Source organism: Diabrotica virgifera, chromosome 1, assembly GCF_917563875.1.
Source record: "Diabrotica virgifera virgifera chromosome 1, PGI_DIABVI_V3a".
Classification (NCBI taxonomy): domain Eukaryota; kingdom Metazoa; phylum Arthropoda; class Insecta; order Coleoptera; family Chrysomelidae; genus Diabrotica; species Diabrotica virgifera.
In genome coordinates this window covers 196,710,378-196,734,236 of record NC_065443.1, presented here as the reverse complement: position 1 = coordinate 196,734,236, position 23,859 = coordinate 196,710,378, and the positions used below count along the sequence as shown (strand labels likewise).

General features: G+C 31.3%; 1 protein-coding gene across 2 annotated transcripts in view; it reads right to left on the bottom strand.

Moving 5' to 3' along the window:
• LOC114331880 (purine nucleoside phosphorylase) overlaps nt 1-23,859 on the bottom strand; it is a 65,007-nt gene that overhangs the window by 11,988 nt on the left and 29,160 nt on the right. For both annotated transcript variants that reach the window (XM_050646195.1, XM_028281569.2), the window contains exon 4: nt 4,118-4,355. In XM_050646195.1, the coding sequence (XP_050502152.1) occupies nt 4,118-4,355 (238 nt within the window). The remainder of the gene's footprint in view (nt 1-4,117; nt 4,356-23,859) is intronic.

Below are 23,859 nucleotides of genomic sequence, written 5' to 3'. Positions count from 1 at the left end.
ATATATATATATATATATATATATATATATATATATATATATAATAGTTTTGTTTTCAGGTTGCAGTCACTTATTTTTTAGGGGCAGGATAAGTAAAACTCTTTGTTATTATCGAGCTTTCGCAAAATTTATTTGCTTTTTCAAGATAAGCTAAAATAAGCATATGATAAATACAATGAAATTAGAGATAAAGTACATTGTATATAAAAGCATAAAAAACTTACAACTTGAGGTTATTCCATAAAGTAAACATTTTTACAAAACATAATGTATATAAATTTCTATTTTATATAATCCAAATAACAATGTTCCAATTTGTAAAAAAATATGAGGAAAGATCTGATTTAATTTAGTTTTAAATTTGACTAATGCCAGAAAGACATTTCAAGTAATGTCAAAAAGAATACCAATATCTGTTTATTTGAAGTTGTTATAAACTAGTATTAGATTATTCAATATTAGTATACTTTAAATTAGAGTAGGTATATCTAGATATATGAATTTTGCCAATTATTCTTTAGTTAATAAAAAATTAAAGTGGTGCCAAAATTTGAAAATTTAATTTATGAAATTTAGTTAAGGAATTTAGTGTTTTTTAATTAAAATATTATTTATCATAAGATAAAATGTAATTGTAGATGTTACTTAGTTTATTTATGTCAGTTTTTTTATTCACACATTGATTTTTATTTATGCATACCATTTCAAGAAATTCCCTTTTATTAAGTTGGTTCTCATGTTTTAATATCGTTGTTTCATTGAAGTTGAATGAATGATTTTTATTTAGTGCATGGTTTACTAATGCACATGTATTTTTGTTATTTCTTAGATCGCTTTTGTGTGACGTTAATCTACCTATTAGATTTCTAGATGTGTGTCCGATGTATGATTTTTCACAATTTCCACTTAAACTAATAAACAAATTTTTATTTAACAACCCTAATAATAGAACGATTGACATTAATACAACAACAGAACCAAATAACCAAATTTTGCAATCCCAATTAACTTACACCTCACTACCTTACATACCAATATTAACACCCAAATTAACTAAAGTATTTGCTAACTACTCACAAGTTAAAATTACAACTAAAAATGTAAAAACGTTAGCATCACTGTATACAAAAACTAAAACACCTATTGGTATTATGGAAAACTCTAATGTAGTGTACAAGATACCATGCGGAAATTGTGAAAAATCATACATCGGACACACATCTAGAAATCTAATAGGTAGATTAACGTCACACAAAAGCGATCTAAGAAATAACAAAAATACATGTGCATTAGTAAACCATGCACTAAATAAAAATCATTCATTCAACTTCAATGAAACAACGATATTAAAACATGAGAACCAACTTAATAAAAGGGAATTTCTTGAAATGGTATGCATAAATAAAAATCAATGTGTGAATAAAAAAACTGACATAAATAAACTAAGTAACATCTACAATTACATTTTATCTTATGATAAATAATATTTTAATTAAAAAACACTAAATTCCTTAACTAAATTTCATAAATTAAATTTTCAAATTTTGGCACCACTTTAATTTTTTATTAACTAAAGAATAATTGGCAAAATTCATATATCTAGATATACCTACTCTAATTTAAAGTATACTAATATTGAATAATCTAATACTAGTTTATAACAACTTCAAATAAACAGATATTGGTATTCTTTTTGACATTACTTGAAATGTCTTTCTGGCATTAGTCAAATTTAAAACTAAATTAAATCAGATCTTTCCTCATATTTTTTTACAAATTGGAACATTGTTATTTGGATTATATAAAATAGAAATTTATATACATTATGTTTTGTAAAAATGTTTACTTTATGGAATAACCTCAAGTTGTAAGTTTTTTATGCTTTTATATACAATGTACTTTATCTCTAATTTCATTGTATTTATCATATACTTATTTTAGCTTATCTTGAAAAAGCAAATAAATTTTGCGAAAACTCGATAATAACAAAGAGTTTTACTTATCCTGCCCCTAAAAAATAAGTGACTGCAACCCCAAAACAAAACTATTATACATAGTATCAGTCAATATTACCAAACTACTTTATATATATATATATATATATATATATATATATATATATATATATATATATATATATATATATAAACTATCTAATAAACTTGACATAATTAAAATCGGATTATTTAAGCAGCCTCAGCAATGTTTTAAAGTTGTAAACAATTTTATGGCTTATAAACAAATAGAATATCTCCGTTACTATTATATTAAATTACATTTACAAAACGGAACTAGAAAATACTCGGTACGACGCTTATTTTAAAAGTAAAAAAGTTGAATTGTGATTACTAGTTCCTGAGATACAGCCAGTTAAAATAAGCGTCGTACCAAGTATTTTCTAGTTCCGTTTTGTAAATTTAATTTAATATAATAGTAACGGAGATATTCTATTTGTTTATAAGCCAAAAAATTTAAAACATTGCTGAGGCTGATTAAATAATCCGATTTTAATTCTGTAAAGTTTATTAGATAGTTAGAGCACCTGTTTATATTATAAACAGGTATGTAAATAATTAGCTAACTTCTAAATGGTCTACGTTTTGGCCATAAAGTTTTTAAAAAATTTGAACTTTAAAAAAAATTAGATTTAAAATTTATTCAAATGGGAAATAAGCCACAATTTTACCTAAAAATGATTTTATTAACGTTTCGACGCCCAAGTCGGATGTCGTTGTCAAAATACAAAATAATTAAAATTTATTATGCAAAATCTATTGGGTCGATTTTACTGAAATGTGGTGGACGGTTTAAGCATGTTATAAGCAATTTTTAAACGAATTGCGAAGGTTCTAAGTGCAACCAAAGTGGTTGAAAAACAGAATAAAAACAGGCTTATTTTTCCCCTTTATTTCGTATTTATTGCTATGTTGCAGAAAGGCTAATAATTTAAGACATTTTTAACTAATCGTATATTGAACAAAATTCAATTATCTTTATTTGATTTTGCTGCAACTTTTTTCCAAAATGAATCGTTTTAAAGTTATCAGCAGAGAAAATAGATAAAAATCGATGATTTTCGAAATTTTTAAATATTTAAATTTTTTTATTAATGTTCCGGTCATATTTGAGAAGGAGCATAAGTCAATTATAATTACTGAAGTTGTCATCTAACTTTATCTGCAGAAATCCGAATGCCACCTCTCACATCCACCTCAAAACAGATCCGCCCTGGTCTATTATCAACTACCCAAGTTTTTCATCAATACATAGTGTTTTTAAATAAGTATGACAAACTTTAAGTATTAATTCTACATGAAAAAATAATGCTAGTTTGCTTTATAAATGTATCTCCGCAAATGCTTCGTTTCCGAGACACGGGTGTTGAAATCTTTCTCACAAACTGACGATTTATTTATTGATCTAAAACCTATTGAGGTATGCAAATGAAATTTAGTGACTATTACGTATTAATGAAAACATGGCTCGTTGTTAAAGTACCTAACTTTTTTATTACCCAACATTAGCAAATGAATAAAAAAAAAACAGAATGTTAAGGAAACCAGAGGCTAGAGTTGGGTTTTAATTTCAGTATTTTATAAATACTTGAATATTCCACAGGCTGCTGCGAACTTGAGATAAAAAAACACAGTTTGATTGTTACAAATGTTGTATACATTGTATACAATGACAATTTACCGGTCTAGCAACAATATTATGACAGCGATATTGTTAAAGAATGAATCTATAACATATTAAAAAAATCACTTAAATCGGACAAGGAGTTTAGGAAATTCCTTTAGGAAAGTTTTAGAGAGAAACTTTGTGTCCGTTGGTGTCCTGGATCTTAAAGAAAACTGAGGGTTACAAGGGTTATTAGCAAGTCGCGATGCAAGTCAAATTTAAAAAGGTGGGAATATTCACAGGACGATACATGTGACTATAGCGAAATACATAACTCAGCAGCTATTGGTTTCTATGCACTTGACACACGAATAAATTCTTGATGACTTCTTATTCTTGAAATAACAGCTAATGAAAAGGCTACTTAAGTGGCGGAGAATTGGCAGTTTAAAATTTGTAGAAGTGATCTGAACATAGAAAGTAAGTAAGTACCCACCGTTTCAAAGTTTGGCCCTCCTAAGCAGCTGTAAACTCCTTCATGGATGTCTCTTCTTAAGCCCAGGCCAATAGCTATTCTTTTAGCTTCTCTGATCAATTCTCTGTCATAAGGTCTGCTCATGGATGGGAATCTGGGCCCGAATCTTTCGTCATTAGGTCCTTGAAGAGGATTGTTGCCAGCGAAACCAACGTAGTTGATGTGATCTTTGACAAGCATTATGTCTCCCACTTTGTACCTATTACATAAAAATAAAAATATGAATAATGGGAACTGCGTTAAATATATACACAACCAAACTTATATGGAATAATCTAATATTTTAAGCCAATTAAAAATAAATTTAATTTTTCTTTTATTGCACCTCTCCAGAGCCTAACTACAGGATATAGAACCAAATCAACATATCTGTGAGTTATTAAAGTTGGTTGGATGAAAATTAAAGGATTTTTTACAGATCATAATTCGTCCCCAGAAAATGACTCTTCCTCTTTTATATTTGTGGACAAATCTGTCAGTTTCCGTTCTGGCTTTTCTTACTCGCCCTCCATGTACCTACACGAATTCGTTAATCATCTGATTTTACATATCTTACTTTCGTTTGAAAATAGCACACTTTTCCAATTTCCAATGTGGACCACTCATTAGCGGTAAAAAACTGTAAAACCGTGGAATTTTGAGAATCAACACCGATTTTAATGAAAATTTGGGTTTAAGCTCTGTTGACACTTTTCTTCAAAATCTACCCTATGCCGACCTGCGCTTTTGCCCTGGAGTTGAAAACAACCCCATCTAGGGGATGAACATTTTTTAAACAAAATAACTATAGAAATCGATTGAGTGATCAATTCTGGGTAAATTGTTTTCCATAAAATCTATTTGAAAAATTGACACTTTCCAAGTTATTTGCGATTGAAACTATGCATTTTTCATTGAAGAAAACTCACGTTTTATAACCGTTTTTCATGAATAACTTAATAAATAAAAAATAAAAGAGATTCGCGTCAGAAAGGCCTATATAAACCCAATAACGACTGAGTTATTGTTCTTTAAAGGATGGTTATTTTCGAAGAACCTCGATATGGAGAACCTTCACTCTCAAATAACTCGAATTTGGTGCAATTTTTTGGAATAACTTGAGAGACATATTTTAAAGTTCATTAAAAAATATTTTCAATAAGCTCTGACATAAGTTGTTTGCATAAGAATTGACTGACTTATGGCGAAAACAAAGTCGCTCTCTGATTTTTTCTTTTTGAAATGTAAAAATTAAACCCTCGTCGTTACAATCCTAATAGAAATAAATAGCTTCCCACCTAAAATTAACTTTATGTAGGTATAATTGATACGATTCATGTGATTCGACCGGTTTGGAATGCTTAGTTAGAAAAAATTATTGATTAAATCAAAAATAACATTATTATAATAGGTCTAAAAAAGTGTATTTTTCTTAAATAATCTTAAAAGTATTCATGATACAAAAAACAAAAAAAAAATCAAAATTTTCAGGTATAATATCACAAGAGGGAGAATAAATTAAAAATAATGCGACAGTTTTTCGAAAATTTGTTGTCTGGCAATAGACACGAGAGCCCGCAGGGCTCGAGTGGCTATTGCCCAATGACAACAAATTTGAGTAAAAATGAAGCGTTATTTTCCTATTTATTCTTAATGTCGTGTGATATTTGTAAGATTATTTTTTAATACGTATATTATGGATATTTTCTTAAATGTGACAGCTGTCAAAACTAGGAAACTGGTTGCCATTAAACAGAAACAATCTACTTAAAAAGATTCTATCCGAAATTTTCTACAGTAGATAATTCTCAGTATAATTTTAATCTGATTGGACAGAATTAAATACGTGATAAAATATCTTACTATACGATTGGAAGTTAAAATCATCAAAAAATAATTATTAAAATAAATTCTACAATTAATATCTGAAACATTTTTTAATGTTAATACTTTTATATTTAAATGAAGTAAAAGTCAGACTTACTCTCAATCTTTATAATAACTTCCGACGACCGGTTTCGCTCTTTAAAATATGTAGAGCATCTTCAGGTCAAAGGTAACAAGTTACAAAATGCTACAAATAAAAAACCAGAGTTAGGACAGTGTCTGGTTGTAAAAGATGCTAAAGATCCATAAGATCAAGCCAATGTTGAATAACCTACATAAAAATAGCGAAATAGCAGACAAATGCCTATGCATGCAAAAACGGGGGGTGGTAAAAAACGTCCCCAAACTCACAAACACAGGCAGATGCATGCCATATATATTCATGCAATTATAACGTGTCGTACTTACATTCGGATACAAGGAGTTACTAACTCAGTATTCATTTTCATGATGTTTATGTTAAAGTTATGTTAACGGGATATGGTGGAATAGAATAGACGGAGGATGCAGTAAAGGTAAATAAATTTATGGGATTTGGGAATTCTTGAGGGTGATGAGATAGTTGGTGTGAGACAACCAACAAATCTGTGCTTGTTATTATGTTTGTCTAGTTAAAAATAGTGAATGACATATATACAATTTTAATGTGTGTAAAACTTTTATATTTATTTAAAAAACTTTTATAAACTTTTATATTTATATTAGATTATTATTTTATATATTATATTATTATATATATTATATTATTATATTATTTTGTAAACTTTTATATTTATTTAAGAAAATTGCACTTTTTTTAAAAATGTTAAAAATGTCATTTTCGATTTTATTATAGAATTATACCTAAATATAGTTAATAGTCAAGTAACGACGAGTGTTTAATTTTTTACATTTCAAAAAGAAAAAAGCAGAGAGCGACTTTATTTTCGCCATAAGTCAGTCAGTTCTTATGCAAAAACTTTTTTTAGAGCTTATTTGAAAGGTTTTTCAATGAGTTTCAAAAGATGTCTCTTAAGTTTTCCCAAAAAATTGCACTATATTTAAGTTATTTGAGATTAAAGGTTCTCCATTTCGATTTTCTTCGAAAATAACCAATCTAGATCCAAGAGCAATAACTCAGTCGTTGTTGGGTTTACGTAGATCTTTCTGACGCGACTCTCTTTGCTTTTTTATTATCCACAATTTTGTTTTTAATGATTTTTTATATAAAATTAAATTTTTTTAAGTTATTCATGAAAAACGGGTATAAAACGTGAGTTTTTTCAATGAAAAATACATAGTTTCAATCGCAAATAACTTAGAAAGTGTCAATTTTTCAAAAGGATTTTATAGAAAAAAATTTACCCAGAATTGGTCACTCTATCGATTTCTACAGTTAATTTGATTAAAAAATGTTCATCCCCTAGATGGGTTGTTTTCAAGGGCAAAAGCGCAGTTCGGCATAGGGTAGATTTTGACAAAGGTAATAATTAATACCTAAAATCAAATTTTCAAGGAAATCGACCTTGGTTCTCAAAATTCCACAATAAAATGGCTGTTGATTGGACTAATGTTCCAGTTTTGGTGTTCAATTTACGTGATCAATCTTAAGCTGCCTGGTTAACTCGAGATCCCGTAACTTTCTCCTGCTCTGCAGGAGTGCACGGCAACTCTTCCTCTTATCGTTTCAACTAAAATACGTACACCTATAGCTTCCAAAAGCTGCATATTTCAAATAAATAGTACATAATTCCATATAAGTTTGGTTGAGTATATATAATACAAGAATAAAAAACTGCTAAACGCCGTAAAAATGAGTGGCGCATACAATATTCCAGCTACAAAAGATCTGATATGAATATTACATGGCGCGAAAATGTATTTTCATTTTGATGCAAAAAAAAAATTTAGTTTTATTTGAAAAGATTTTTTGATCATATTTGCCCAATTTGAAATAAAACGCGCCACAAAAGAGTAACTTTGATACAGTTTGAATTTTGAAACTCTTTTGTGGCGCATTTACTTCAAATTTACCAAATATTATGAAAAAATCTTTTAAAATAAAACTAGAATTTTGTTTTGCATCAAAATGAAAATACATTTTCGCGCCACGTAATATTCATGTCAGATCTCTTGTAGCTGGAATATTGTATGCGCCACTGATTTTTACGGCGTTTAGCGGTTTTCTATTCTTGTATCAGGAGTTTTTCAAAGTTATTTATAAATTAAATGTATAAAGTTGAATGAAATGTTTCTCGATTACACGTTAAGCTTTATAAATGGTCGCCTTTGTCGCATTATCTCCCAAATGATCTAGTGTCCATCGAATGTACACTAGATTTTTTTTCTATTCGAAATATATTTAAAAAAATATTGGGATGGCCGGTAAATGAACTCGGATTGCCCGTTGCCAGATCAAATTAGCGTCGTAACCACTAAAACTACATAAACCATTTAGGGAGTAATCGTTAATTGGATTATACTTTTGTAGCTTAATAACTTCTAAACGGCTTAACCGATTTTGTTCACTAAACATGAGTTTGAAATGTATTGACAAGTAGTATCTTATGCATCTAAGGTCAAGTATGATAAAAAGCTATTACAGGAATTATTGAGCTTGAAAAACCGTTTTTCCCATAAGAAATAGATTTGATCATACTTATTATATATATAAGGTACACACCGTTAGATTCGTCTAGAGTCCTTCTACAAACGCTCAGTTATTGGCGTAATTCGTAGGTTGAAATTTTGAGTAATTGTCGAAAAACCAAAATTTTCAAAGTTTAGTTTTTCAGTTTTTCGGCTATACTGAGCCGTGTGTATGTCTGATTCTGACAGCTTAGACACCATTTGAAAGCTTAACTCAACGCTATTGATTTGGTGTATTTACTGTTCTCCTGTCTCTTCTTGAACCGAAGATATATACCGCCAAAAATATGCCGTTTTGTACCTACCAAGTCCTATAGCTGGCTTATGGGTAGTCAAAACTCACAAACTACACCGGTTCAGAATCGACCCTCACCCCCTCTTCAAACACAGAAAAAAAATTCAGATCGGTTTAACTTTTCCACACACATACAATACATACATACATACTGTTGTAGAATTGTTTCTTTTGTAAAGATATTCAAAAAAAATTAAATTTATATCAACGGCCATGAAATCATAGTTTTTCATCACCCTATATATCACCAAAATTGTTTAGAATTTAATTTTGCTATTAAGCAAGTGTTTCGGGAAAAAGTGAAACGACTAATAAGTGATTCGACGAAATGCACGGGACATGAACAAACATTGCGGTGATTGGAGAGTTGGACATCGTGGTCGAAAACAAAGACGGTTTTAAGATCCTTCCGGGAAGGTATTTTAATGTGGTAAACAAACTGTATTAGTTTTTAGTTGTAAAAGTAGAAAGTAGTAAAGAACTAATTATGATATTCTTTGAAATTTGACAAATTGGGAAAGTTATATGGAAGGATATTTGGTTTCTTAAGAAATAAATGGTTTGAGAGAGGTTGTTTATTGGATGGAAAATATCAGGAGAAGGGATAATGAATGTGAGAGTATGGATTTGAGAGAAAATAAAGACACTGTGTAATTGACATCTGAAGAAGGCAGTCGAGTTTTAAAAATGTATAATCAGTGTAGAGTGGTGTGATCGGCCTTTGCGAGCAGAATCAAGTTGAAACCAAATCGTCGACCGGTTGAAGAGTTAATTTTCCTGGTCCGAGGGAGATTCCTTTATTTTGTCTAGAACGAGTAACTGATTATTATCCGTTTGTGCACAAGATATTCGAGCAAGTCCTGTGTGTTTTTCTTGGAAGCAGTTTTGACGAGAGGGACTTTTTCGCAACAACCAGAGAGTACGTGTTGAGAGAATCAAGGACGGCGCAATCCAGAAAACGAGGGAGTGAAGAATAAAAGGTTAGTCAAATCATTTGTCTGAATGGAGAAAATTTATTTATATCAAAACCATACTTGTTTATTTGTTTATTGAACAATTTTTTAACGTAGTTAGTCATTTCAAATTTGAGAAATCAATTCAAAAGAAGAAAAGTAAAATTCATTCAATTTAGTATGAGTAAATAAGAGATTAATTCAATAAATATTTTTGTCAAAACAAGTAGATAACAGAGTTAGAGTTTAAATTTATTAAGTTAGAGATTGTTGCAACAAAGTTAAATTTTAGTATTTTTTGAATCATATGTACACGGCTTAATTGATAAAAACAATAGATGACATTTATACGATTTTGAGTGTTTTCAATTTCCCTGTTTCTACCCTGGAAGAAGTATGCAACTAGAAATACTAGAAGCCCCAGATCAGAGGTATTGTATCAAAATACTAAATTAGCCCTGAGAGTAAAATTGATTGGAAAATTTAATTGGAATTTAGTTGTGTTTTTACATAGGCAATAAATAAAATAGTTGGATAATCAATTAAATTAAGAATTTGCTAATTAATCTAAATAAATAGAAAAAGTAGAGCAATAACAATACACATCCACAAACATTTTCTCTTTTTTAAATAAAAATTGACTCATATTTCTGAGCTCGGTAACTTTTGAACGGTATAACCGATTTTCAAAATTAGACATGCGTTGGAAAGGTAATGATCGCTTCTATTAGAAGCCGTAAAGGACGGTGTTAAATTTTCGAAGTTTTTGGGAGTTTTGGTGACGAGAACGAAAAACAGACCCTAAATAGGAAGGGCCGTAAAATCCATACCCTGGGACCAAAATTGATGGTTGACATATGAATGGGTGAGTCTTTTCCTGAACTTTAAGATGGGAGTTGGCCCAATTTTTAATTCAGTCAGATTTAGAAAATCGAAAATTTCGTGTATATTATTATATAGTGTCGCGTGTAGGGGGTGTAGGTGTGCGCCACTGGCGAGAACTGCTGTTCTCTGGTAATATACAGTGTGTCTGCGTAACTTGAAACCATATGGGAAACTCTTTTATTATTAATTTTACTCAAAGAGTATTATTATATATTACGATTATCAACGAAGTCAAATTTGGCAACAATTTAACTGTTATTAAAATATACAGAATTACATACCTACATCTACTAGAATTAAGGAAAACCCAAGAGTAAAATTTGGAGATATTCTGACCACTGAAAAATATATAAAGTAAGTAACAGTAATAATCACGAATGTTGTTTTCTTTTAGGTCATCTTTTGCCTTGTATGTTATCTTGAAATATGACATTTCAAAGCTGTCTACTGAGTTTGCTCATTTCGATAACCTTTAGTGTCTATGTTTATGCACCATCACTGTTCTATGCACCAACAACAAAATAGCGACCTGCCCTGTATCACTCAAAAACTACCACGGTTTGATATTTCACGTAACGCATGGTCTCTACTGAACAGAATCAACACAGCAAAAGTGGCTACATGATGCCCAAATGGGGTAAATGATCATCCCCACTCTATAACTAGAGAGAGTAGGTACCTAATTTAGAGAAAATTTGGTGAACTATCTTAGGTGCTAAAACATACGAGGTAATGAGAAGATAGAGAATTTTGTCTTCAGATAATATTCTCAAACTTCTAGTCATTTTAAAATCTTCTTCTTCAGCCTGTTTGCATCCACATCTGGATAAATTCCTCCTCATAAGTTCTCCATTGTTCTCTGTTTTGTGCTATTTTGTGCAAGTTTCTCCCCATTTTTGCTTTGATGTCGTCGAGCGATCGTTTTTGTGGTATTCCTATACCACCCTTGTGCTCGCGTGGACCCCGATGTACAATGTTTCTCGTCCACCTTTCGATGTTTTGTCGTACACGTGTCCTACCTAGTTTCATTTTATTTGCGCAATTCTTCCAATTACATATTCCACCTTCGTCCTGCTTTGCACGTCCTCATTTCGTATACACGGGGTGTCCCAGACTAATTTATCCAGGCTATATCTCTTAAACGAATAGAGGTTTTCGAATACGACAAAAAATTATCTATTCCATTTGTAATAAACTTTAATATGGCGTACAAAAAGTCATCCCCTAAATATTGATCCCTTAGTTACAGCCCCTAACTTTAATTTTTTAAATAGCACCCTGTACATTTTTTTATAGTTTTGGATGTGATCTTTTATCGTCTCTTCAACACATTGTTTAAAATTAAAATCAGTTCGTACGTAATCAAGAAAATATCAGTTTATTTTTGATAATTATATGCCCCAGACTAATTTATCCAGGCAGTCTGGTTCCAGCGCTTGAAGTGTAAAGTTGGTTGAGCAGTGAACAAATCGATAAATAATTGTAATTTTAAACCAGTTGGTGACAGTTTTTGTTATTAAGTGGTGTGGTTGGTGATATGGATTGTACAAGCGGGGGTAAACCCCCCGACCCTAATCCTACAGGAGATTCAGGTGACCCTGGGTCAGCGATGGATCATAGCGAGATTTCCAATAATTTGGTAACAAATAATCAAAATATTATTTCTTCGCAAACCGTAAGTACAGATAACATTAATACCAATCCAGTAGTTAATGAGTCTGATAAGAAACCTGACTTGTTTTACGATAATACTGATTATGGTAAATTTCATGTTTATGTAGAAAATCGTTCTAAAGAATTTAAAGGTAAATTAGATGCTTTAAAAGTCGGCGAAATAATATTAACAAACTGTTGTACTATTGAAAATAATATAATTAGTTTTGACTCGATTGGTCGTAATAGAATTAGAATAAAATGTAAGGATTACAAATCGGCAAATTTTTTAATTACTAATAAACATTTACCAGTTTTTCAACAAAACAATTTAGACTTATATATACCGAAATTTATCTTGCACCGACAAGGTGTCATTAGAGATATTAGTCTTGATTTTTCTGAGGAATATATTAAGAATAAAATTAAGCCTTACGATATATATTGCAAATTTGAAGTTGTGTCGGTGAGAAGAATTAATAGAAGGGAGTTCGCACTAAATCGTGTATAGTAACTTTTAAGTCACAAATATTACCGAAATTTGTCGTCATAAATAAAGTATTGAAGGAAGTTGAAACTTATAAACAAAAAGTCTTATTATGTTTTTCTTGTCTTCGTTTCGGACACCTAGGTCTGCAGTGCAAAAGTAGACCGCGATGCAATCGATGTCAGGGTATACATAATACAAAAGAATGCACTACTGAAAATATTACTCCTATTTGCTTTAGTTGTCAGGGAAACCACTTTACCACAGATCTAAAAGCTTGTCCCGAATTTAATCGTCAAAAACAAATAAAGGAAGCTATGTCTTCACAAAATTTAAATTTTCATGATGCAAGCAAACAAGTTCCACGTAATTCATATGCAAATATAACAGCCTTGCAATATACCTCGACTCTTTCAAAAAATGTCGTTGATTCTATGGTAGAGGCCCATCCACTATCAAGATCTCCTAGACATGCTAATCATTTTAACTTGCCTTCTTTAAACAATCAACATAGTAATAGTTATCACTACAATAATGTCCAATCTTCTAAAAGACAAAGACCCAACACCCCAGATGAAACAGAGTTAACAAGAAAGGAAATTATTGCACCTGTACATTTTCCTAATCAAGGTGGGAGTATATTATCTCATCCAAATTACACGAGAAATAACGCAATTTCACAGGTTGAAAACTTAGATTTAGATTTAATGAATACAATTTTAGAATTGGTTGTAACAATTGTTAATACATTAAAACAGACAAAAAACTTAGATATTTCAAAACCAGAAATTATTGAATTAGTTAGTAAACATTTAAAAGTAAATATGGCTTCAACTTCGCAGACGTAACGCATAATTTTAATTTTTTCCAGTGGAACTGTCGTTCAGCAGTTGCCAATAAGGAGAACCTTCTTTTTCTACTTTGCAAATATAATATTCAGGTCGCGCTATTGTCCGAAACTTGGTTTAAACCAGGATAATATTATAATTTTCAGTGATATAACTGTTTCCGGTCGGATCGGAATGATGGTTTTGGAGGCTCAGCTATTCTTTTAAACAATAAAATAATATCCGAAGAGGTAAAACTTAATATTAATAATTTTCCATTTACATTTACGTGTGTGTCTATCAAATTATATTCATTTGACAGTCCTATTCACATAATTTCTATTTACATTGAACCTCGCACTAAAATTACTTGCCAACAATGGATTAAATTTCTAGAAAAAATACCTAAGCCCTTTATACTCGGGGGTAATTTTAACGCACATAGTTATACTTGGGGCTGCGAAGTTGAAGACGTATATGGAAAATCTCCTCTGGAAGCGGTAGAATTTTGTAATTTAAAAATATTAAATGATGGATCTCCCACACTTGCTCTTACTAAAAGACCTACAGCAATTGATATCACTATATGTAGCCAGGACATAACTGATTATTTAAATTGGAGCGTACTTCAAGAACCATTTGGCTCAAATCACATTCCGATATTATTATCCTGGGAAAATGGAAACACTACACCACAACAAATTAACACACACCAAATTTGGAATTTAAATAAGGCTGATTGGAATGCATACTCTGCAATTGTGACCTCCCTGAACGCTCCCAAAACCTACCAAAGTTTATTAGAGAACATAAATTATGCAGCTGTTCTAGCTATTCCAAAAAAAATCTCTTATATAAATAATAATAAAAGATATATACCGAAACATTGGTGGGATATAGAGTGTGACGTCGCTGCCAAAACTAGGAAAGAAGCCTTTATCAGATATAAATTAAATCCTAATCTTGTAAATTTGATAGAGTATAAAAGATTAGATGCCATTGCAAAAAAACATTTAAACAAAAAAAGAAGAAAAGTTGGATCAAATATTGTGAAAATCTAAGCTCAAATACGCCTATTAAAGAAGTATGGAAAACAGTGAACCGCTATAAAAATAGAAAATTGTCGAACAGACTTCCTATCAATCCTGAAGCCAATTGGATTGAGGAGTTTCAGGCCAAAATATCTCCACAATGGGTTTCCTGTGAAGAGATACCACAGCAAATTACAACAGTTGGAAAAGATACTAGTTTTTTAACCGAATCATTTTAATTATGGGAATTGAAACGGAGCATTAAGCAAACTAACAGTGCCCCCGGTCTAGACAATATATCTTATTCCATGATATTTCATCTACCTGATCTGTACAAAAAGGTTCTTCTAAGTATCTATAATAAAATTTGGTCTAACGAAACTACACTTCCCAAGAGTTGGAAAGAATATATATTGTTTTGCCAATAAAAAAAACTGGCAAACCTGATAACAAGGTTAATTCATATAGACCCATATCTCTAGCTTCCTGTTTCCTTAAGACGTTTGAGAGAATGATAAAAAACCGTTTGGAACAATGGTTAGAAACAGAAGATATACTTCCCCAGTCGCAATATGGATTCCTAAAATCTTTATCCACACAAGACGCAATAACAGCTTTGGTAAGTGCAGTTCAACTAAATTTTACATATAATATATATACAGCTGCTGCATTTGTTGATGTTTCCTCGGCTTTCGACAACGTTAAATTAGATATATTAATACCATAAACTGGTCCAAATTGGTCTTCCATCCACTTTCTCATGGTTTCTAATATCGATGTATTCCAATAGATCTATACGAACTAAAATAAATAACAGCTTGACGACTCACCGAACAGCGAATGTAGGACTACCCCAAGGTAGTATTTTAAGCCATCTTCTATATATTCTATACAATACCGAGATAGAACAATATGTCCCACTTAATTCTCGCGTAATCCAATACGCTGACGACGTTGTGATTTATACCTCACACAAGTCATTGGACACTTGCAGCTCTAATCTAAGACTGGCACTTAATTCTCTACAAGATCTTTACGAATCTTTAGGACTTACAATATCTGGCTCAAAATCAGAAATTTGTTTTTTCTCTAAGAAACATCAGGTCCCCCAAGGCAGTTTTATATCGGGACAGCTTGAGTTCCCAATAAAGAATTCTGTAACATACCTGGGAACAATTTTGGACAGAAAACTGTTGTGGAAAGATCACATCCAACACGCTATTAAAAAAGCCGAAAATGCAATAAATATTCTAAGAGCCTTTTGTAAAACAAGTTGGGGTGCTGATCCCAATATTGCATTATTATTTTACCGATCAATGGTTCGTCCTATTCTAGACTACAGCTGTCACTTGTATGGTTCTGCATCTAATACACACCTCAACAAAATAGAAGCTCAGAAGAATAAATGTTTAAGACTTTGCTTAGGATACCTAAATTCTACTCCAATAAACATCATGGAATGTAAAGCAGTTGAACCTCCATTGCAATTCCGAAGACAATGGATAAGTGATAAAATAGTTACCAAAGCCATATCCAAGGACATTAGATATCTCCAAGAAGTAAATGAGCTATCGATATTAGAACTGACCCACAGACATTGGAGAACAAAGAAGGATCTTTTGCACACCAATAGTTATGTAAGTTTATCTAAATATCAATCGGAACTATATATTAATCGACTTGCTCCCGTATATAAATATACACACATGTCCAAAAGTTTGGAATACGTACAAATAATATATCTACGCCTATGGTGGTTTTAAAACTGTTGTTGATATTCATTTTAGAGCGTTTTTACATGAAAATGATAAGAACTTTGAATCGTTTTTGTATCATTTTGCCCATTTTGGTCACATTCAACTGATTAGCGTATTTACACATTATTTAAGTCTGTGTTTAAATTTGAATTGAGCCGTTTAAAAATGTCTAGAAACGTGATATCTCACTTTGACAGGTCTAGAGTAATTGCTTTGTTACAACAGGGCTTTAGTCAAAGTGATATCGTGAATATTGTTGATGTTACTCAGAGTGCTGTATCTAAAATTAAAAAGAAAAAATCCAAGAGACAAACGACGTCAAGGATGGTCCCAGAAGTGATAGAAGTCGATTGTACAACAGCAGCACAAGATCGGCAGATAACATTGATAGCTCGAAGAAATTGTCTGGAATCCACAAGTGGTATATCCAGAGAAATTTTTAGGCTGCAAGGACTGAATATTTCACGGCAAACAATAACACGCCGACTAAATGCGGTAAATTTGTATCGTAAAAGGCCCTTACATATTCCTAAACTAACCTACCAACACAAAATAGTAAGGTTGCAATGGGCTACATAAATGGTGCAACATGGTCCTAACTGGAAAACGTGATGTTCTCTGATGAGTCAGAAATTGGCTTGGTATCTGATTCGCGAAGAATACTGGCTTGGAGGGCCCCAGGACGACAAGCCCGACTAGAAACAGCCCAGCCGCGTGTCCCGTTTGAAGGTGGCAGTATTATGGTTTGGAGTGGTATTATGAGTGGTAAACGGACGCCACTGCTGGTTCTGGAGAGAAGTGTCACTGGCCACTGGTGCTGTGTACATCGAGAAAGCTTTAAATCCTGTCGCACGTCTATTCCGAGGAGCAGTAGGTGATGAATTTTGGTTTATGCATGACGACGCACCTCCTCCTCGAACAGCAGCAGCACACAATTTTCTGGAAGAAGAAGGAATATCTACATTACAGTGGCCCTAGAATTCCCCCGATATGAACGTTATTAAACATGCTTGGAACATTCTCAAAACACGCATCAAAAAGCGAAACAATTCCCCTATTACACTTCGCGAACTAAAAGATGCTGCTCGTGAAGAATGGGAGAGAATTCCGCAAGTCCAGCTCGACCAGTTAATCGGCAGCATGCCAAATCGCCTACAGGCATGCATACAGACCAATGGAGGAAATACGAATTATTAGTTTTATTGAAAATTATTATTTCTTTCTTTACTAATTTATTTTTAAATGTAAGTTGTACTTTCTAAGTTTTTCACTCCAAGCGAATAAATATTTTTTTTGCATATCGTTTATCTGGTTTTGAGATTTATTTAGTATTGTTAAGGTGATACAGTAGCGATCAACAGGTAGCCAAAACGCGTTTCAAGATTGCGGCTGTAATTTTGAATATTTTTTCGAGATATTTGGCACACGTATTTGTAATATAATAAAGAATGGCGGTACAGAGCCCAATTTGAAAAATATATTAATATGTGGAAATTGCTCTGTAATTAAATACAATATTAAAAAAACGAGCCTGTACCGCCATTAAGAAGAACAAAAAAATACACTTTCTTCAAATAAACTTTTTTATCCGAAGCCTAGATTTTGTGTCATTTTGGAACTACTAATGAAATAAAAAATTTTAGTAGTTCGAAAATGACACAAAATCTAGGCATCGGATAAAAAAGTTTATTTGAAGAAAGTGTATTTTTTTTGTTCTTCTTAATGGCGGTACAGGCTCGTTTTTAAATATTGTATTTAATTACAGAGTAATTTCCACATATTAATATATTTTTCAAATTGGGCTCTGTACCGCCATTCTTTATTATATTACGAATACGTGTGCCAAATATCTCGAAAAAATATTCAAAATTACAGCCGCAATCTTGGAACGCGTTTTCGCTACCTATTGATCGCTACTGTTTCCTCTTAAGAATTGAAACAAAATGATGTTTAACTATTCAGAAAAGTTTATATATAAAAATCAATAAAAAGATGAAATATTTCAATATTCCAAACTTTTGGACGTATGTGTAAACCAGATGTATTATTCTCGATAGGAGTAGAAACTCTATATATGGATCCAAATTTACCACGACAATTATTCAATCAAGTTATTCAAAATAGGTGGCCTAATTACCAGTACTTCTTCACTGACGGATCTAAGACCAACGCTAATACAGGTTGTGCCTTTTGGGAACTAAACACTAATAATTATAAAAAATTCAAACTTCCTGTCGAAGCTTCTATATATACCGCTGAGTTAATGGGTATTCAAATAACTTTGAAATATATATCTCAAAATAATATAAATTATAGTGTTATATTCACAGACAATCAAAGTATAATTAAAATATTATCGAACAAAGAAAACGCAAAAAACCTTAATCATATTGAGGTTGAAGTAATAAAACTTTATCATGAAGCTAGAATTTCTGGAAATAATATAATTATTTGCTGGATGAAAGGACATGCTGGTGTACTGGGCAATGAAAAGGCTGATAGTTTAGCTAAGGAAGCAGCAATAAATGGAGAAGAAATATATAACAACTATATTCCGTATACAGATATAATCAGTGTAATCAAAAAGAATGTTATAACTCAATGGCAACATCACTACAGTTTGTCTACAACCGGTTTAAACTATAAAAAATGTAGACCTATATTACCCGTTAAGAGATGGTTCTGTAATCAGTCCAATAGGCACTTCATTAAGACCTTAAATAGAATAAGAGCCAACCATGCTCTTACACCTTCCTACCTACATAGAATGGGTTTAATAGAATCGCCAAATTGCATATGTGGAGAGCTTGGCAGTCTAGATCACATCATCTTAGAATATAACCAGAAAGAGAATAGTACATCACAGTTATATGTAGATCTATGTAAAAATAAATGTTTACTTCCAATAAATCTAAATTTAATAATATTTAATAAAAATAAAGAAATTTTAAAATCTTTATATGAACACACCAAGAGATGTAAATTTAAATTATAACCTGTCATCAAATATTAGGCTTTAGTATTATCCCGACAACCTTTGTTTTTTACCTAATGTTTTCTTACCCCCCTAACCGTGGCCTAATTCTGATACGTCTACTATAAAAATGTCCTGACGGGCCCCTGGACGAGAAGTTATGTTACCCAGTTTTCTTCCATGTTTCCCTAAAATTTTCCTTCTTTAGTTTTAGTATAAACATATTTATAGATATAAAAAAAATATATAAAAAAATATATAAAAAATATATATAAAAAAAATAATAAACAAATATATATATATATATATAATTTTTTTTTTTTTTTTTTTTTTTTTTAATATATATATATATATATATATATATATATATATATATATATATATATATATATATATATATATATATATATATATATATATATATATATATATATATATATATATATATATGTTACACTTAAAGTTTCCGCGGGAGCTATATGTGCTATCTGTTGTTTTCCGGGTTTGACTCCGCGTTGAATCAAACCCGGAAACCCGGAAATTCAACGCGGAGTCAAACCCGGAAAACAACAGATAGCATATATATATATATATATATATATATATATATATATATATATATATATATATATATATATATATATATATATATAAACCAAACAGATGATATACATACCAAACAGATGATATACAAACATATATATATATATATATATATACCTATTATATAATAAATAAAAATGTATATATGTGTATGTGTCTGTATATTATATGATATATGAAAATGTGTAATATATTGTAATTTAACTTGTGAAATTGCGTTAATACCAAACTAGACTGGCTAATTGGCTATGCCAAGGCCATAATAATAATAATAAAAAATTTATCCAGACTATATTTTTTAAACGAATAGAGTTTTCGAATGGAACAAAAATTAATCTATTCCATTTGTAATACACTTTAATATGGCGTAGAAAAAATCATACCCCAAATATTCATCCCTTAGTCCCAACCCCTAACTTTAATTTTTTTAATAGCACCCTGTAACTAAGGGATGAATATTTAGTTAATGATTTTTTTTCTAAGCAATATTAAAGTGTTTCCAACAATTGGAATAGATCCGATCAGTTTTTGTCCCATTCGAAAATCCGTATTTATTTAAGAAATATAGCTTTAGGGGAGTGCAATTAGAACGAAAACATGCATTGTTTCGGAAAAATTCAAACAAGCTTATTTTTTCTAAAACTTTTTTTGTTATGGTCCAAGAGCTGTGAGACATTTTTGAGTAGGTATTTTAGGCAACCTGAAAATTTTTCAGGTGACTCTTCCATGATAGCCTAATACAAAAATGCCGGTCTGGCTGGAGGGTAGCGGTTATTTTCCCCAAAAATCCCCCCCAAAGTTAAAAAAAAGGGTAAAAATTGTTATTACAAAAAATATCATTGACGTGACTTTAAAGTAAATTTAAATATTCAAATATAAAGAAAATAAACAGGCCAGGCGATTTGAGGGCGATTTTAACTCTGCAAGATACTTGCATGGGCGCCCCAGGATTATTTTCAGGGGATGCATCTGAACTTCAGAAGATTTCATCTGAATCTGTACATACTATTAACGAGTATAAAATATACAACTATACATGCAAAGCTATGCACATTCCTTCCGGACAGGGAAGTACAATTATTATTTTGACAGGGTATTTTTTTAATATCAAAAATAAATATTCTAAAAAGACAGAATTTTTTTTGGTGAAATTTTCCAACTGCCATGTGATCAAACAAATTACGCGTACATATAAATGAAAAGCGCTATAGGTAAGCAGCAGTGTGAGAAAGGGCGTATACCGATAGCTGTTTGCGTTCGCTGTTGTACCTGAGCGAGTCCGTTCGCTCTAGAAAAATCACGTGACCTGGCGATCCCATGTTGTTGTGTCTCGAAACGTTAGAGTAATTATTATATATTATAGTTTTTTAAGTAACTTTTTCTTAATTAAAGGAAAATAATACGTACTATACAATAGATTTTGCAAATATGATAGAAAAAACAGATTTATTATTATAAATATATAGGTAGAAAAGTATAAAAGTATAAACTAAATTAATTCTGTGTCCGAATCTTGTACTTCTTCTTCAAATTCCTCATCTGTGCTTAAATATTCACTGTCTTCTTCTTCGTCAGACTCCCCTCGAGACTCAGATTCCTCTTCTACATGATCTGCAAATAGTTGTAATATGTATTTAGAATTAATTAAAAATTAATTAGCGATAATTTAATTGAATTACTACGTATTCTCTGTCCTTTTATACGGAGTCGAAGCCTGGACAATCACGGGCGCATCTGAAGAAAGACTTGCCATTGTTGAGATGTGCTGTTATTGAATAATGTAAAAAATATCATGAACACAACACGTAACAAACACGGAAACATTAAGAAAGATGAAAAAGGCAAAAGAAATACTCAACACTATAAAGGAAAGAAAGATGAGCCAAAATAAATATTCATTCTCTTCTTCTTCGTCAGACTCCCCTCGAGACTCAGATTCCTCTTCTACCTGATCTGTAAATAGTTGTAAATATGTATTTAGAATTAATTAAAAATTAATGTATAACTAATACGTAATACTTTTCCTTATATTATAAATTACATCATGTTTTTTATTTCTTAGTATATGACCAAAGTAGCTCATTTTTCCTTCCTTCATAGTGTTGAGTATTTTTTTGACTTTTTATCCTTATTAATGTTTCCGTGTTTGTTACGTTTTGCGTCCATGATATTTTTTACATTATTCGATAACACCACATCTCAACAATGGCAAGTCTTTTTTCAGATGCGCCCGTGATTCTCCAGGCTTCGACTCCGTATAAAAGGACAGAGAATACGTAGCAACTCAATTAATCAATCACTAATTAATTTTTAATTAATTCTAAATACATATTACAACTATTTGCAGATCATGTAGAAGAGGAATCTGAGTCTCAAGGGGAGTCTGACGAAGAAGAAGACAGTGAATATTTAAGCTCAGATGAGGAGTTTGAAGAAGAAGTACAAGATTCGGACACAGAATCAATTTAGTTTATACTTTTATACTTTTCTACCTATATCTATATAATAATAAATCTGTCTTTTTCTATTATATTTGCAAAATCTATTGTATAGTACGTATTATTTTCCTTTAATTAAGAAAAAGTTAAAGTAAACACCATCTATCTATCGCCCGTCGGCAAATTCAAACAAAAATATAACTCCAGACCATCTTTGACCACCTTTAGTCCAGACAAATTAATATATGTATTTAATATATTTTTACCACCAAAAATGAGATGTTTTAATCAAATATTGCTTCAAATATAATCTGCAGAATAATTTTGAATCACGTTCCGCTAATGAACTTGCTTTTTTGTCCTTAAAAGTAGAAAAAAGTTTCAATTCTATTGCTTAATATTTCATCTAAATATAATCGTCTAACAATTTTAACTGTACTAATGCCCAAGTACACATTTTCAAGTGTTAAACTTGATTGATTTACAATGAGTAACCCGGTTGTAAAAATACCGGCGTGTGCTTAATCAAAGGGACATTGATTTACTCGAATTTCATAACAATACAAATGTTATCTGTTTGAATTTGCCGACGGGCGAAATATCTATGGACCCGACTTTACTTAAAAAACTATAATATATAATAATTACTCTGACGTTTCGAAGCACAACAACATGGGATCGCCAGGTCACGTGATTTTTCTCGAGCGAACGGACTCGCTCAGGTACAACAGAGGACGCAAACAGCTATCGGTATACGCTCTTTCTCACACTCCTGTTTACCTATAGCGCTTTTCATTTATATGCACGCGTAATTTGTTCGATCACATGGCAGTTGGAAAATTTCACCAAAAAAAACCTGTCTTTGGAGAATATTTATTTTTAATATTAAAAAATACCCTGTCAAAATAATAATTGTACTTCCCTGTCCTGAAGGAATGTACATAGCTTTGCATGTATAGTTGTATATTTTATACTCGTTAATAGTATGTACAGATTCAGATGAAATCTTCTGAAGTTCAGATGCATCCCCTGAAAATAATCCTGGGGCGCCCATGCAAGTATCTTGCAGAGTTAAAATCGCCCTCAAATCGCCTGGCCTGTTTATTTTCTTTATATTTAAATATTTAAATTTACTTTAAAGTCACGTTAATGATATTTTTTGTAATAACAATTTTTACCCTTTTTTTAACTTTGGGGGGGATTTTTGGGGAAAATAACCGCTACCCTCCAGCCAGACCGGCATTTTTGTATTAGGCTATCATGGAAGAGTCACCTGAAAAATTTTCAGGTTGCCTAAAATACCTAC